The sequence below is a fragment of the Pseudorca crassidens genome, chromosome 4 (genome assembly GCF_039906515.1).
Source record: "Pseudorca crassidens isolate mPseCra1 chromosome 4, mPseCra1.hap1, whole genome shotgun sequence".
Taxonomy (NCBI): Eukaryota; Metazoa; Chordata; class Mammalia; order Artiodactyla; family Delphinidae; genus Pseudorca; species Pseudorca crassidens.
Genome location: NC_090299.1, coordinates 26,411,392 through 26,428,172, shown reverse-complemented (window position 1 = coordinate 26,428,172; position 16,781 = coordinate 26,411,392). Strand labels below are relative to the sequence as shown.

The 16,781-nt window shown below is 38.9% G+C and overlaps 1 protein-coding gene across 1 annotated transcript in view; it reads right to left on the bottom strand.

The window, feature by feature from the left end:
• Window positions 1-16,781, bottom strand: part of ARSJ (arylsulfatase family member J) — an 84,443-nt gene that overhangs the window by 49,892 nt on the left and 17,770 nt on the right. Inside the window, exon 2 of the mRNA XM_067735216.1 lies at window positions 14,820-16,484. Within this exon, the coding sequence (XP_067591317.1) occupies window positions 14,820-15,220 (401 nt within the window). The 5' untranslated portion in view covers window positions 15,221-16,484. The remainder of the gene's footprint in view (window positions 1-14,819; window positions 16,485-16,781) is intronic.

The following is a 16,781-nucleotide window of genomic DNA, read 5'->3' as shown; positions in this document are numbered from 1 at the left end:
TTAAAAACAATGTAATATAAGAAGTAAAGCATTAATATCATAACTCTAAAATTACAGGTGCAGGGCCAACCACAAAGCACTGTCCAGACTCTTTGGCACTGACATTAATCCAAGAGAAAGGGAGATATGTGTAGGTGTGTGCATGTTTGTTTGCAGACACTTGGTATTTGATCTGTCTGAAGGAGCAGCATTTTCAGCATGGTGGAAATAGAGGGAAATGTTGAGTTCATACTTCGGCTCTTCTTGTTGGTTTCTTTTTTCATCAACCATCTAAGAAACTCTGGATGTGCAGAGTTTGTGCCTGTAAATCCAATGCGGTAAAGTGATGGGAATGGTGAATTCACCCAGTCAATGCCATCCTGGGACAGCCTTGGGGCCCATGGACAGCCAAGTTGCCCTAAAAAGCCTCTTCCTCCACAATTACCTGTGCTGCTTTGTCTTTGTTTTTAAATATTAGTAAGTGGCTGAGCCAGAATCAAATGCTCAAATGCAGATCTTCTGACCCCCATCTACTACTCTTTCCCCAAACTATACTGTGAAATGAAATATATATATATTATATATATAATGAAAAAAAATATTACTGCAATCCTTCAAACCTCAGGGAGTCAGGCAAAGGAGAATGGAGAAGCAAAGGCTAGTTTTCATTGATGGGCTTTGAAGTGTACAATGTAATTGTCAAAGAAGTTCCTATAATTTGTGATCAGTAGTAACTTTACCTGTTTGAGTGAGCACTTTTATTTTATTTTTTTTGATTTGTTTTTTTTTGCTTATAGCAGAATGAATGACCTTGAAGTTGTACTTGATTCCTCTTTTTCTTTCCAACCATCCAACCCATTTGTAGTCCATCCAAAAATTCTGTCTGCTCTACCTGTGGAATGTACTTAGAATTGACCCCTCTCCATCACTCCTCTCCACACCCCATCACTTCTCACACAGGTTAGTGCGATGGTCTCTTTACTAGGTCTTCCTGCTGCAAACCTTACCTCCAGGATCTATCCTCAATAATCTGCCAAAGCAATTCTGTTAACACCAAAGTTGGGTCATGTCACCCCTCCGCTCCAAGCCTTCCAATGGCTCCCATTTCACTCAGAGTGGAAGTCAAGATTCCCTGCCTTGGCCTTCATTGCACTACAGGATCTGGCTCCCTTAACCGCCTTGACCTCACCTCCTCCTACTCTCCCCTACCCCCTCTCTGATCCAGCCTAGCTGGACTGGCCTCTTGATGGTACTTGAGCACACCAGGGGTGCCCCTGTCACAGGGCCTGTGTGGTTACTGTCTGCCTGGAGCAGCAACATACGAGACTCCCTCCTTCACCTCCTTTCTTAGTGAAGCCTTCCCTGACCTCCATGATATTGCTCTCTTCACCCTTAACTCTTAACCTCTTAATTCCCATCCTGTTTCCTGCTATGTTTTCCTTCTCAGGGCATATTGCCCTCTAGCACACTATATATTTTATTTATTTGTGTCTCCTTGCACTAGAATAAATCCCACGAGAACAGGGATTTTTGGAGGTTGTGTCAACTGATATGTTTCCCAGTGCCTAGAACAGTTTCTGGCAGAGTAGGTGCTCAGTATTGAATGAATGAATGAATACTGAATGAATTTCAAGGAAACAAAAACAAGAAGCCCAATTAAATCAAGGGTCATTACCTCATGAACCATCAAATGGTAATGGGAAGCTTCATGAAGGCTTACACTGAGTTTGACAAATTAGTCAATGCATAGTTTTCTTCCCTATAGAATATCTAAGGATATGCATTTAACTTTGGGAATCTCCTTTACAAGAATGAGAAATAGTAACATTCACCTACCTCACAGATTTGTGGTGAGGATTAAGTGACAATATAAACATTTGCCTCAACAAAACTCTAAGTTACTTATGTTTTTTGTTTTGTTATTTTGACATCTGAGATCATTCAGAGCCGTATCAGAAAACAGACCTGAAAAGTTCTATTGTTGGAACCAAATCACTAAATTATTCTAGCAATTCTCAGACTACTGATCCAAATGGCCCAATTTTCTTTTAAAGGCAAACAATTACAATGAATTCCTCAGCTAATTCAGACTATGTACAACACTATAGAAAATTAGGATATACATGTATTCATCAGGAGACTGATGCAAATTAGATCAAATCCATAGTTTAATTTAAACAAGACCCTGAAATAAATGTCCACTTTCTTCAAGTTGTCATTGTAGTAGAAAAGTTCTAAAAGAAAAGAGTAGTGTGCCAAAATGTCTATCTCCTAGCATCTTTAATTTTAGGATTTAGTCCTTAGAAATTCAGTTGCTTTTTGCTCTTGAGTCAACTGCTTTGCCCAAAATAGGAATCTTTTTATCATTCATTCTATGGGAGAGCAGAAACACATTAATAGAGAAGGTGTCTCTTCAAAAGTTAGACCTTTGAGACCTGAAACAAGCTTTCAATTGTAGAACATAGGAGGAAAAATGCACTTGCAGCTTGGATAGTACTTAATTAAATAGTCATATGCACAGAGTAGGTGTTAAATAAATGGTGAAAAAAAGAGAGATAAAGATGGTAATAAATAGTCTTGGAACATTAAAGGCTAAAAGTATATTGCAGTGTTAATCAGTATGGTTTCTGACGAGCAACTTCACTATCACCAAGCAGCCTGTTAGTGATCTGGCATCTCAGGCCTCACCCTAGACCTTCTGAAACAAATTTCTGGGGAAGAGCCCAGAGGAATAAATGCTCTAACAAATTCTCCAGGTGGTTGATAATTTTATTAATAATTTAAGTATTCTTACAAATTCTAAAAGGTAAACTAATAACATTATCCTTAATTTATATGTGAAACAAATGAACAGCAAGAACAGATTCCAGTTTTCCCAAATGGAATGGGAAAGCCAGTTTGAAATGAGTTTCTGGTTCTTAGAATAACTATATTTAGGTTTTTGTTGTTTTACTTAAATAAGATATTCATTTATTTCTACTCTAAAGATAAGCTATGCAGCTATACCTAACCCCTCCTGTCAACCATCTGAATAATGTAGTGGAAAATCATAATTTTGGGGGTTGGAATTCTAGTCTCATTACTTACTATGGGATTTTGGCCAAGACACTTTACTTCTGTGAGCTTGATTTCTTCTTATGTAAAATGTGGATATTAATAATTATCCCCAAGTTATGAGGCTTAGAGAATATATTGAGATATATATATATAATACATATATAGATAAATAGATTAGATAAAGTATATTAGAGAATAGTATACGTATACAAAATATATTCCTTAAGTGTCACATAAATGGTACATCTCCACTCCCAATATTTTATCTTCAACTAAATGCTTTAGCTAGAAAATGTACAATTAAATTAATTTTATAGCATTACAAAGACAACCAAACAAGGATCAAAGAAAAAACTGATTTCAAGTATTTGAGCTTATATTTTTAAGTGTGTTAAAAAATCTAAACTAAATTAAACTTTAATTTGATGAGTATGAATTACTCAGTTTACATACATTTATTATACATTTATTATGGCCTTATCTATGCAAGAACCTGATGTGTTCAAAGGATATAACACTGTCTTTAACCTCATGATGTTCAATCTCAAAGATAATTTTTAAGTCTAATAAAACAATTAAAAAATTCTTGAGCTCTTCAGATTCAAGAATATGGCACAATCTTTTTATAAATTTGTAATAAATTACAGATTTATTAAAAATCTTAAAATTAATGATCATTTATGGTATACATTTATAGTATAATATACTATATTATAATATAGTATATGTTTAGTATATTATAATATAGTATAATATATGTTTAGTATACATTATGGCATACATAATACAATTAATATAGCATCATATTATACTATCAAAATTACACTATAGATTGATAATTATAGTATAGACTAATATAGTATAAATTAATAATTAGAGCGGAGCTCGCAAGTACAGATAACTCATAAATTTTTGCTAGATAGGAGAGCAGAGAAATTGGGTCAATTAACTTTTTTGCTTTGCTTTTGTTTGTAGACAGAAGGAACTTAAATTCATTTACATGCTGATGGAAATGATTTTGTAGAGACATAAAAATTAATAACGAAGGAGAGAAATGGTAAAACTGTAGGACTCAGGCGCGTGAGGAGGGGAGAAGGAGCTCTGGGAGCCACGTGTCTTTGACGGGTTCGAACACTTCAATGCCCTACTGGAGGAAGGAAGGCAGAGACATGGCTGTCGATGCCCGTAGGTCAGGAAATGTTACACTGGTGATAGGAAAGAGATAATTCACTATTGCTTCTTTCCTCTCAGTGGAATTGTGAAGAAAAGTAATGAGCTGATGAGGGGATATTGGCAATCTGAGGAGATGAGAAATCTTGAAATAGTAGTTCTGAAGAATTGGACATACACTAGAGGAAGGTTAGAGGATCACTGGGGCATTTATGCGTGCCTATTTCGGATTTGTGGTCATGAATTTAATTTAATCGAGTATTGGTTGCCACTCAGGTTCCTGCTACTGTGTCCACCTATTGGTTGGACCTTCTCAGACTCTGAACGTTGCCAAACCATGCTTATCCAGCTTGTATGGACACTGTGCATGGAATAACCCAGTACTCTCACAGGGTCCTGTTAGTTTCCCCAGCCTTTTTCTCATCCAGATCTGGTTCCCTTACTCTCTCCAGCAAGCTGGAGAACGACCAAGTATTGAGAAAGTGTATCAATGTATCTCCTCAGCAAGGGTACAATGACCTAGCAATTATTTTCTGGCTTTTCTCCTGCCAGGTGTAGGTGGTTAGTAGACTGGTGTTGGTGATATGATGGATACATGACACTGATTCTGTCTGGTCAGTGGAGAGAAGAGTCCCATTTATTGCTTTAAAATGATCAATAATGTTCTTTGTTGGAAAAAATCATGTGCAACATGCCTTTGAATTCTAAGAATTCTATCACTTTTTTGGCTGCCACATTTTATTATACCCAAGAAAATGTGTATAAAGGTGTAAAATGATCAGGGAAGTACTGAAGGGGAGATGAGGGACACAGAAGGTCTGCAAGGATGCAATGGTGTTTCCCAGAGGAGAATGAAGAACATTCTAGCAAAGGGAATTCTGCTTAGAAGGGAACAGGGGGGTTAAGGAGCATAGCCCTTGTGGGAAAGTATAAGTACCCTGGCAGTGATAATCCACAGAGGGTATAAATGGAAAAGTGTTGGGAGATTGTACCCGAATCTTGTCAGAGGGCAGATTTTGAAGGTCCTTATATGGAATGCTTAGGAACTGGGCTTTAGTCTACAGGTAATGGCAGTTTCTAAAAGATTTTAAAGCAGGGAGTGGCATGATTTTGACTGTGCTGCAGAGATTTCACTCAGGTCTTAGGGTGGAGTGTGGATTCAAATGCTGCAGGCAATATAATCATTTAGGAAGTTAATGAAATAGTGATCATAAAGTACGTGAAATTTCAATTACCATGAAGCCTAGAACAATGTCTTATTTTAAAACTCTTTATTGCACACCTACTGAGTGGTAGTCCCTGGGGTGAGCAGCATTCAAAGCTGAATAAGATGTAGTAATGATATTCAAGAAAATGTTTTAAAATGATTGTTGATTGAAGGAATTTGAAGTAATTAATCACTGGCCTTTCCATTACCCAATTTTTAATTCTTCTCATTTAGTGTGGTACTCTTAATGTCACTGTTTAAACATACATCTACTTTTGCTTGTCACAGCCTTAGCAGGCTTCCAGCAGATTTGGCCAAGCATGACGACAGCAGCATGCCAAGTGTGACAACCAGCAACAACACACACAATCTCCAAGTGTAGAAACTTAAAAAATATACCCCTAATCACCTTCCTGGACATTTCAGAACAAAAATATACGAGAAATCCTGGTGGGTAAAATATATTAAAATTGAAACATGGAATTTAACTTTTTGTGCTTACAGATTGAAACTGGAAAAGAGATATGAGTATACCCACAGCTTTTATAAAGAACAAGTAGTCAGTTCTTTTAAAGTTAGTATGTGATTAAACATTATGGAGCTATAGCTCTAAATGTAGAAGAATGTTTACTTAAAAACTATGTAATACTTAAACGTTTTCAAACTATTTTCATATATGTTATCTCAAGTGCTATAACCTTTGAGATTATCATTATTCCTATCCTACAGATGAAAACATGGAGTCTCCGAAAGATTAAATTACTCATTCAAGGGTCATAGAAATTTGCTGAATCAGTACTGTAATTCGGATTTCCTCACTACATATTTTATGTCTTTTCTGCTCTGTCACATTGCCTGCCAGACTGAAATATTTAAATGATTGTTTGTTCATTTTTTCATTCATTCATTCGTTCCTTACATTTATTCTTTGTGCCTATTAGTACAAAGCACTAGATTGGCTGCTGCGTGATTTATGGAGGTAATAAATCAGTCTTGCTACTCAGGGGGCCAGTGTGTGAACCAGGTGGAAAATCATGCCTAATATGACAGTAATAGAAATAATTATGTAAGGTCATCATTGGAATAAGTTTTTCTGGCTAAGGAATCATGGAAACCTGTATAGGGAAGGTGGTATTTTAGCTGAGTCTTAATGACTTAATGAGTGGCTGGCATTTGGGCCAAGTGAGATAGGGTGTGAATTCCAAGGAGTGGAAACGGTATGTGCAGAAGGAGGGAGAAAGTCAAGTATAAGCCGTGCTCGAGAAACAGTGAATCATTCTTTTCTCTGGAGTAGAGAGTTTGAAGACAGAAAAAGATAAGGCTAAAAATTTTTTTGAAGACAGGACTAAGGTACTTACAAATTTCATGGCAGATGGAATGGGGTGATGAAAACAACAAGGGTTTTGTTGAAGCCACACGAGTTTAGGTTCCAATATAGGTTCTGCTGCTTAGATGCTGTACGACCACCCACAACTTGTATAATTTCTCTAAAACATTCATATATCATCCATAAAATGAGGACATTTGTTAAATGTGTGATACATATTTTTTGAAATAATAAAAATATTTTACCTTCAGGGTGGATGTGAAGATCAAATATCAGGATGTTTGAAAAGCAACTAGCACAAGAAGGCCCTCAGTTAAAATCACTTTCTTTCCCCATTCTGTGGTAGTCAGTGGGAACTAGGAATTCCCTAGTTTGCCGAGGGTGGTGATGTAGTGATAGTCATGTTTGAGTAAAGCCAATGTGTTGGGTGAATTAGAAGACAGAGGGAATAAGGGAAAAGACACAAAAAGTGTTTTTTGCAATACAGCACACAGGGAAATGAATGTCTCAATGAAGTTACACTCCTGGGAATATTTAATATCTGGAATGAGAAAAGAACATTGCAACACACTCTAATTATATCAAAGTAAGGTACGGAAAAAGATTACATAAAAACTAATTCCATAATATTGCTATAGGAAAAAGTCCAAATGAAACTAAACTTTTAAATATAAGACGTTTTCATGCTGAGCTCCTATTAGAAGCAGGGGCTCCAAGCCTTTTTGGTCCTCCCTTCTTTGATCTCTGGGAGAGGCCATACGGATGAAACAAAATGATCCGAACCCTTGGCACCTGGATATATTTCCACCTTTCAGGACAGCTATTCAGGAAACTCACCAGAATTACCTGAATAGGGATTCACTTCAAAGGGTGTCTTTTTAAAAAGACTCATTTAAAAGTAGGGATTTTGATCATAAGGGTGTGCCAATAGCTTACTTGACCATGATTCTACTGTCAGAAAAATCCATATGTTCAAATAGGAAAAGGCAGCTATTTTTTGAATGGTGTTGTCTTTTGAGCCACTCTCTTTGAAATGGATATGTGAAGTTTTAAAGCCACCCTCCCCATTTGCTCTTACATTCATTTTCTAAAGCCGAAGTGAGGCTTGGGAAAAACTCCTGTATCTTCCAAACTTCTAACCATAAACATTTTTCTAAATATTTATGTATTAACTAAATATTTATGAATGTAATAAGTGAACTCTTAGTAACTGATCTTTATTGTGTACTCTTAAGTGGTAGAACACTACTTAAAACTAGGTCTTGGATAACAGAAGTGGATGGAAGAGGAAGCATGCATGACCCTTGATGTTTATGATCTAAGTGGGGGTGGGGGGGTAATATTTCTGAATGTACCACATGCCTATGAATTGGAATGATCAAACCCTACTCCCCTTTGCTTTCTTGAATCTTTCTCCTGTGAAAGTGACTGAAAGAATTCAATTACTTTTTCAGGGTTTTCAACACTAGGGTAATTGTTAATTGATAATTTCATATCTAAAAAGAATACTTTATAAACTACTGGGAGACACATTCCTTTGCTTCTATAGCCCACTGCAGTCCATAGAGGAGGTCTACATAGACCTTGCCTTCCTGGACCAAACCCCCAGACTTCCTGACTATGTGCCTGACTGTACACAGTGTGGCTGCAGTGGTTGGCTATGGACAGGCAGGAGGCCCAGCTCAATCAATCTCTAGAAAGAAGCTATAATTAAAACTTGACACTTAACATTTCCCAAGAGATCATCTGGAAAAAATCCCACCATACTTTTCAGGACTTTTTATTTGAATCTTCATCCTAACTCCAATCTTTCCAATGTATCTGCTTTCATTCATATTCTAATCTCTATATATCTCTGTACATTCTCTGCTCTAATTAAATCCTTCTCCCCTTCTAACTCCCTAACTCCTTCCAAGGAGCCTTCTGTTACTGAAAGTCTGTAATTAGCAAAATCCTCTATGATCTCATTTCTTTCCTGGACATTTCTTCCACCTTCTTGCTCTAGCTGATTGCTGGCTATCCTCTCAACTTAGCGCTGGTCTTCTACCCATACCCCAATTATCGAAGAGTCTGAAGCAGGGACTGGGTATCTTCTTAGTTCCTCACTGGCACTTCTACACAGTTTGGCTCCTGTTTCTTTCTTTTTTTTTTTTTTTTTTTGCATTATGCGGGCCTCTCACTGTTGTGGCCTCTCCCGTTGCGGAGCACAGGCTCCGGACACGCAGGCTCAGCGGCCATGGCTCACGGGCCCAGCCGCTCCGCGCCATGCGGGATCTTCCCGGACTGGGGCACGAACCCCTGTCCCCTGCATCGGCAGGCGGACTCTCAACCACTGCGCCACCAGGGAAGCCCTCCTGTTTCTTTTTAAAGGTGCAACTTTTTTGAAAAGTCAGGCAACAGATTAGAGACTCACTATCTTTCCTGTTAGAGTCCTTTATCCAATTCCAGGCCCTGCCCTCCCACCGCTCAGTCATAGATGATTCCAGCAACTGGCTCACTCTATGCTCTTTAATACAATTTCTCCCATTATTCTTAATGGTCTAAATATCCACCCAAGTGATCCATCCAACTTCCTGCCCTTCCAATACCTTGCCTTCCTCACTTCCAAAGATGTTTTCCTCCAACTCACTTTAGCACCATTCCCCTATCATTTCTAAAAACTGCACTACTTATGAAATTTTGATTCCAAGCATGCACTTCTCCAACTACCATTATCTATCTTTTCAGCTTTCCAAGTATACTGTGGTATCCTCACTTCAACCCTAGTCAGACAGTCAATCCATTGATCCTGGCACTTTTTTAGAGAACATAAACCCCTTATAGTTTTCCCCTTTTTCTTGCCAAGTTTAGAGTCCACAATCCCACTCTATTCATTTGGCAAAGGTCCAAATCTAGTTAAATCCACCTCTTCAACAGCGCTTCTTCTGCACACAAGTACCTGAACATGGTGCAAGAAAAACAAGCGATGACTCGTCTCTGTTTAAATTTATGACCACAAATCTCAGATGGGCTCTCATTGCTGCCCAATATTTTTACAGTACTGCCCTACTTAATTCACTTTCTCCCTTTCCTAGAATATTTTCTATCTCTGTCTTTAAACCTTAAGATCCTCATTCTCATCTAATGACCTCATTTGTTATTTCACTTAGAAAGTAGAATAATTCAGAAGAGAACTACCTCATATTCTCCAAAACCAAATCTTTCAATCTCTTTGAATCTGTACATCCATACCCTCCCTTCTTTCATATTAAAGTGAGTGAACTGGTAAAGAATAGCTAAAGCATTTTGGAAGAAGAAAAAGTAAAAGGACTTACATTCCAGATATCAATATTTATTATAGAGCTATAGTAGTTAAGAGAATGTAGGATTGGCACAAGAATAGACAAAGAGACTAATGGTGCAGAATACAGTCCAGAAACAGACCCAAACATGTATATTTATCTGATTTATGAAAAAGATGACACTGTAGTGAGATAGAGAAAGTATGACATTGTTAATAAATAGTGTGGATCAAATGGATTTACATATGGAAAAAATATGCTTGAATCCTAACTTATACCATATTAGAAATTAATTCCAGATGAATTATAGATGTAAATAGAAAAATAAAGCTATAAAACTTAAAAAAAGGCCACTGTCATGATCATGATTTAGTCAAAGATATCTCAAATAGGACATAAAGAAAAAGATTATAAATAAGCCTACAATAAAGTTAAAACCCTCTGTTCATCAAAAAACTTAATTAAGAGAGCGACGAAGCAAGCCGCAGAATGGGAGAAGTCATTTGCAATACAAATATCTGACAAAGGAATAGAATATAAAAATAACTGCCACAAATCAATAAGGAAAAGCCAGCATCTGATGAAAAAACAGGCAAAAAAATTGAATAGATACAATGAGATATCCAAACAGTCCACAAAAATATGAAAAGATGCTCAATTTCTTTAGTAACCAAGGAAACACAAATCAAACCATTATGGTATACCAGTGCATAACAACCAGAATGACTAAAATGAAGAAGACAATGCCAAATGTCAGCAATGATGTGAAGCAAATAGAACTTTCCATACATTGCTAATGAGAGTGTATAATGGTGGAACCACTTTGGGTAACTGCTGGACAGTATCTACAAAAACTGAACATACACATCCTGATAATCCAGTAATCCCACTTTTTGATAGATACCCAAGAGAAACGTACCCCTGTATTCACCAAAAAACATTTGCAAATATGTTTACGGCAGCACTATTAATAATGGTCCAACACTGGAAACAACCCATGTCTTTCAACAGAATGGATGAATAAATTACAGTATATTTATATAAAAGAACACTATTCAGTAATTGGAATAAATGAATTATATCTAAAGGCAACAACATGGATAAATTTTACAAACATAGTGTTAAGAGAAAGAAGCCAGACGTGAAAAAATACCTTCTTTACAATTCCATTTATATGATGTTTGAAAACAGGCAAAATTAATCTAAGGTGTTAGAAATTGGGAGTGTGATTACCCTTGGCAAGGGGCAGGGGTTGTTTGTAAAAAGAAATTGATTTATCAAATATTCTATTACAAATACACATTATTTGAGTTACCTTTGCATTTGTTAAAAATGATCATCATGGTATTTCAAGTGGGAAAAATGAATAACAAAATAGTAAAAACACAAAATTATTGCCCAAGATATGAATTCAGCTCAGACTGCCAATCTTTCCAACTCTAAAGTCTGCATAAAACACATCTAAATTTTGCAAAACTCATAATTCTCTTTCTGAGGCCTTCACTATATTCTCTTTTAAGAAGAAATGATGTCATGTCTACATGTCTTTATTTGAAAAACTATTTTTAAAAAAAGGTGAAAAAATTACTTTGAAATAAACCAAATGTAGGCAGCTGCTTTCTCAATCAACCTTTATATTACCAGTCTAACTTTGAACACCTACACTGTTGTTTCTCAAAGTCCAGTATACAGAACTTCTGCATCACTACCTCTCTTGGAATCTACTGCCACAACTATTTAAAACGGGGTAACAATAGTTACTACCTCATAGAATGGTTATAAAGATTAAATGAGATAAAAATGCATTATCTTGGAACACAGTAACTGCTCAGTAGATGCTAGCATTTAATACTAACACTCAATTTATATTAGTACCATTATTAGAATAACCTGGTATGTTTGTTAAATTACTATTAATTTCTGAGCTCACCCCCAGACCACTGAAGCTGAGTCATTGGTTGGGCCTGGAAATCTGCACTTTAGCTACTACCATTTGGCTAATTCCTTCTGTGCAAATTTGAGAATCACTGTCCAGAGATTAGGGCTTACTTATTTGTTCCTCACAGTTCCAATACAGGGATCTGCACACAATGAATGCTTATTGACAGGCTGGCTTATGTTCAATATTGCCAGACTGATATGACATAAATTATTAAAGAATCTGGAATTTATTAAGATTTGTGCAGTATAAGGGAATAGATTTTTACATTTTGACTCCAGCAAAATATAAAGGGAGGATTGTTTTGTTAATAGTATCAAAAGTAGCTCCAGCTTCAATCACTTAAAACTCTTTCTTTATAAATGTGAAGATATTTGAATTCTATCATATTCCACATAACTTATTCTTTCCCTTAATATAACTCAGTCCATTTACATTTTTATTGCTTTTTTTAACTTTAGAGGATCCAGAAATCATAGATATGTACTCATGGAGAGGACAAATGACCACATTCTCTGGGCTTGCATTATGAATATTAGACCCAGAACTAGGCTTCTATAACCACTTTCTTTCTTACATCTGTGTTCATTTAAGGAAGGTTCCAGCAATTTGTCTAAAAGGAGAACTGAAAGTGCAAATGCCTTCAACTGTTTAATTCAAACAGAAATTTAAGTCAAATCACAGTAGTTATTTGAAATTTTTGTCTATAAGACAGTTATACAACTTATTACACTGAACAGAAAATTTTAATAAGGAGAATAAATCTTCTCATGAGATGTTTGCATTGAAAAGACAGGAGGGTCAACCTTTGACAGCAAAGAAAATGGAGGATTTATTTCCACCCTCATGTCTACTTCATGTATTAACATAAAGATTAAAGGATAAAACCTAGATATTTTATCAGTGCAAGATAATGTTTAGGAACTAAAGAAGAACTTCTTTAGTGAAAAGTCTTAAACGAATGTTCTATTGTGAAAGATAAATTCATACAATTTAGTTACACGTTTTTCAATTACTCTTGGTTATCTGAATAAATCTAAATTCTATAAATTTAGTTTAAGAGGTTCAGGGAGACTTTATGACTCATTTATTTCATAAACCAAATATAAGAGTGTTTGGATTAGACATGAAGAACTTGACCCACAGGCCATCAAATGGACTTGTTATTTTCCAGCCAACAATCTTCTCCTTTATAAATACCAAATGCCCTTCACTTTCTGATGCCACAGTTAACCTTTAAAATGACTCTGAAGTACAGTGAGTCTTCTTTACTCTCCCACTAAAGAGAGGAAAGGACTGTTTTTTTTTCTTTTCTGGCAGTGACGCTAACTTGTGACAGTTTGCTAAGCAGTAGAAATCGTATATTAAGCAAAAGTCTCTGCAAGACAGAGATTACTACAAAATAGTCTTTATTTTTCCAATGGATACTGGCTACTCTTATAGGATCCAATTCCAAGAACAACTTCACTGAAGCAAGGGTCCCCTGGAACTGAAATCACAAGACTCATACACTGAAACCACTAAGGCTTTTCTTCCACCTCTGTCCAGTGGCAGCTGGACCTCTGCGTCTCCTAGTTTATCTCAGTTCCACAGGCTGAATTTGGACATGCAAATCAGTTATAGTAACCTACATTCTGACAGGATAGAGTAAAAATATGAAAATGAGTGAACACCCTAAGTAGAATATTTAGCTGTTTAGCAAAGCAATGATAATACTAAAAACACTTACTTAAGCATCCTAATAATCTGCTTTTTCTTAGAGTTAATCAGAAAATTCCCAGATGTGTGAGGAGCAGCAGAAAACTTCAGATGACGTTTAACTCATGCTGAGCATTTACAACTGTTATCTTCTCCCATTTTGAGAACTACCCTGGTAATTACACATTGCCTTCCTTAGTGATCCTGTCAGAGAAAATTACTTATCAAAGACCCAAATAGAGTCACATGTACACTGGTCAGATTTTACACTGCCTTCCATACGTTTCTTTGGCCCCTCTTCTCTCTGTGATTACCTGTGGCTTTGATTATTCAGTCCCAGATTTAAGAATAAACCAAGAGGGACTTCCCTGGTGGCACAGTGGTTAAGAATCCACCTGCCAACGCAGGGGACACAGGTTTGAGCCCTGGCCCGGGAAGATCCACATGCCGCGGAGCAACTAAGGCCATGCGCCACAACTACTGAGCCTGCGCTCTACAGCCTACAAGCCACAACTACTGAAGCTCATGTGCCCCAACTAATGAAGCTCACGCGCTTAGAGCCCATGCTCTGCAACAAGAGAAGCCACCCCAATGAGAAGCCCGCGCACTGCAACCAAGAGTAGCCCCTGCTCACTGCAACTAGAGAAAGCCCATGCACAGCAACAAAGACCCAACGCAGCCAAAAATAAATAAATTTATAAAAAAAAAGAAAGAAGAAGAAACCAAGAGTCCAGAAAAAATTTGGTCTGTTTTTCTTATCAATGATGGTGACTGTGAATTCTATTGTGACACCTGAAACAAAATCTGAACATGCTCAAAAGCCAAAATAGATTTAGAAAAGGAGAACACTTCTGGAGACCTCTGGTTGGTAGGTGGGAGTTTACAAGTTCTGATCTCATTTTAAAACTCTGAAGGCCCTTCACAGCAGGCTCTGAGAGTAAGAAAAATGAGACTAAACTAGTGATGAGACTTTCAAGATCATCAACAGGACATCCATTTTAATTCCCACCACAACTAAATGCATTTGATCCATTCATTCATTCACTCATTCATACATTTAGTTCCCCATATCTTCTGCAACTCCAGTAAGTTAGGAGCTGGATCATAATTAAGTGCTTAATATATCTCCGAGGAATAAATATATGAAGCAGTAACACTTACTTTCCAGTAATAAATTGACTCCTGGACGGTGTGCAAATAGGCTGGACATAGTAGTTCTCCAGTTTAACTCCTTCGGCAGCAAGCTTGTCAAGAGTGGGAGTCTTTATCTCCGATCCGTGGTAACCCACATCTCTAAATCCCTGATCATCCGCTAGGATGAAAATGAGATGGGGCTGGGAGATGGTAGTTATGCTGGGCTCTGGTCTCTCTCCAGTTTGAGGTCGCATAGCCCCTTCCTCTTCCTCCTCCAAGCCCTGGCCCCAGGACAGGTAACCGTAGGTGAGGAGGCTGAGGACCCAGAAGCCCGCCAGCACCCCCATGGCTAGCATCTTTCCGGGCCAGACCCAGGCCTGCGGAGGAAGTGGCGGCGGCGGAGGTCCCGCGCAGCCCCTGGGGGCCATTCGCTCTGGTCCCGGCTGAAACTCCAAGGCAGAACAACGCACCGCGCGCCGCCGCTGGCGCACACATGCACGCAGGAGGGGTAGAACCAACAGGCGGTGGAGGTGGAGGGGTCTCCGCCTGGAAAGAAGTCCGTGCTCCTCTCAGCTGTCAACACGTCCAACAACTTTAATCTTCTACACGTGGTGGCTTAGGGGATGGGACGTGTCAGAGATCAAGGAGTCGCTTTTCTCCATCAGATCGCACTTTTTCCTCCTCCTCCTCGCTCCCCAAAGTAGCTTCCACACAAAAAGTTAATGCCTCCACCCAAAAGTTCTCAAGAGAAAAAAAAAAATCAAGTAAGGAATTGATAATCACCTTGGGCAGGAACTTTTCGTAGCCATAACTTTTCGCCCTCGAGGTGGAGGAGTGAGGTTCTCCCAGGGGCGCGCGCACCGTTGGTTGCGGGGTCGACCGTAGGTCCGGCAGTCCGGTCACCTGGAAAGTACTGGGAAGTGGAACGGCCGAAAAAGAGCTCTTACCCATGCAGATAACAAGCAGCATGCAGTGAACCGGCCTCCGGATCACTCTCTCCACTTTTCCAGAGCTATTTCTCTCGGTCTTCTCCGAGGCGTTTGCCAATCTCCCCGACACTCACCAGGCGGCGAAATGACAAAAACAGCCCGCTTTACTGATCTCCCTCCATCGCTGACCACCTCTTCTCCGCAGGAATTTCGAGCAGCGGTTCCTTCTCTCCGCTGCTGGAGCGCACGGGGACCGAAGTGGGTCCCTGACCCCGTGCACGCTCCACGCCAAGCCCACTTGGTCTCCGCGGGGTTGGTGGCCCGGCGGAGGCGCCGCAAGCTGCGTGCGTTTTGTCAGAGAACTTACTTAGTTTTGGCACTGGAGTTCTCTGCTGCCTCCACCCTCTTTTCTCTCCAGTGAATCACAGAACTGTACTCTCTGCTTTAGCTCCCCCAGGAAGAGGGGGAGGGGTAAAGCCGGTTTAGAGGTTCGATCTTTTTCCTTTTCGGGAGGAGGAGGGAGGAGGGAGGGGAGGTTTTGCCGGAGAGAGAGCTGCCCGCTGCTTGAGCCCTGCTGGATCCAGGGGGATCCGCCTGGGCTACCGCTTCCCTGGGTCTCGAGGACTGCCCTCCATCCTCCGGAGAGGGGGAAAACGGCGGCGGGAACGGGGAAGGGTGAAGTGGGCGCTTCTCCTCACGGGTCTGCAAATCAAGAGACCGCTCTCCCATTCCGAATGCTGTGCATGCAAACTTTTTCTAGCTTCTGGAGGGAGTGAGAGAGGAAGAGCAGGAGAAACAACAAATTGCGTAGATAACACTCCTTCCTTCCTCTTCTGGTTTTCCTTTTCTAGTCTCTCTCCTCCCCCCAATTTTTCCTACTTCTTTTATTCCCGCCTCCTTTTTTTTTTTAAACAGTCCCGACTACAAGTTAAGTTGAATTCCCTTTCCCTATTGCTGGCCTTTACAGCCTGACTTCCTCATTAGCGTCTCTCTATCCGAAGATACTGAAATCGCCTTCTCCTTACATTTCCACAAACTGACCCTTAGCGTGTCTCAGCCA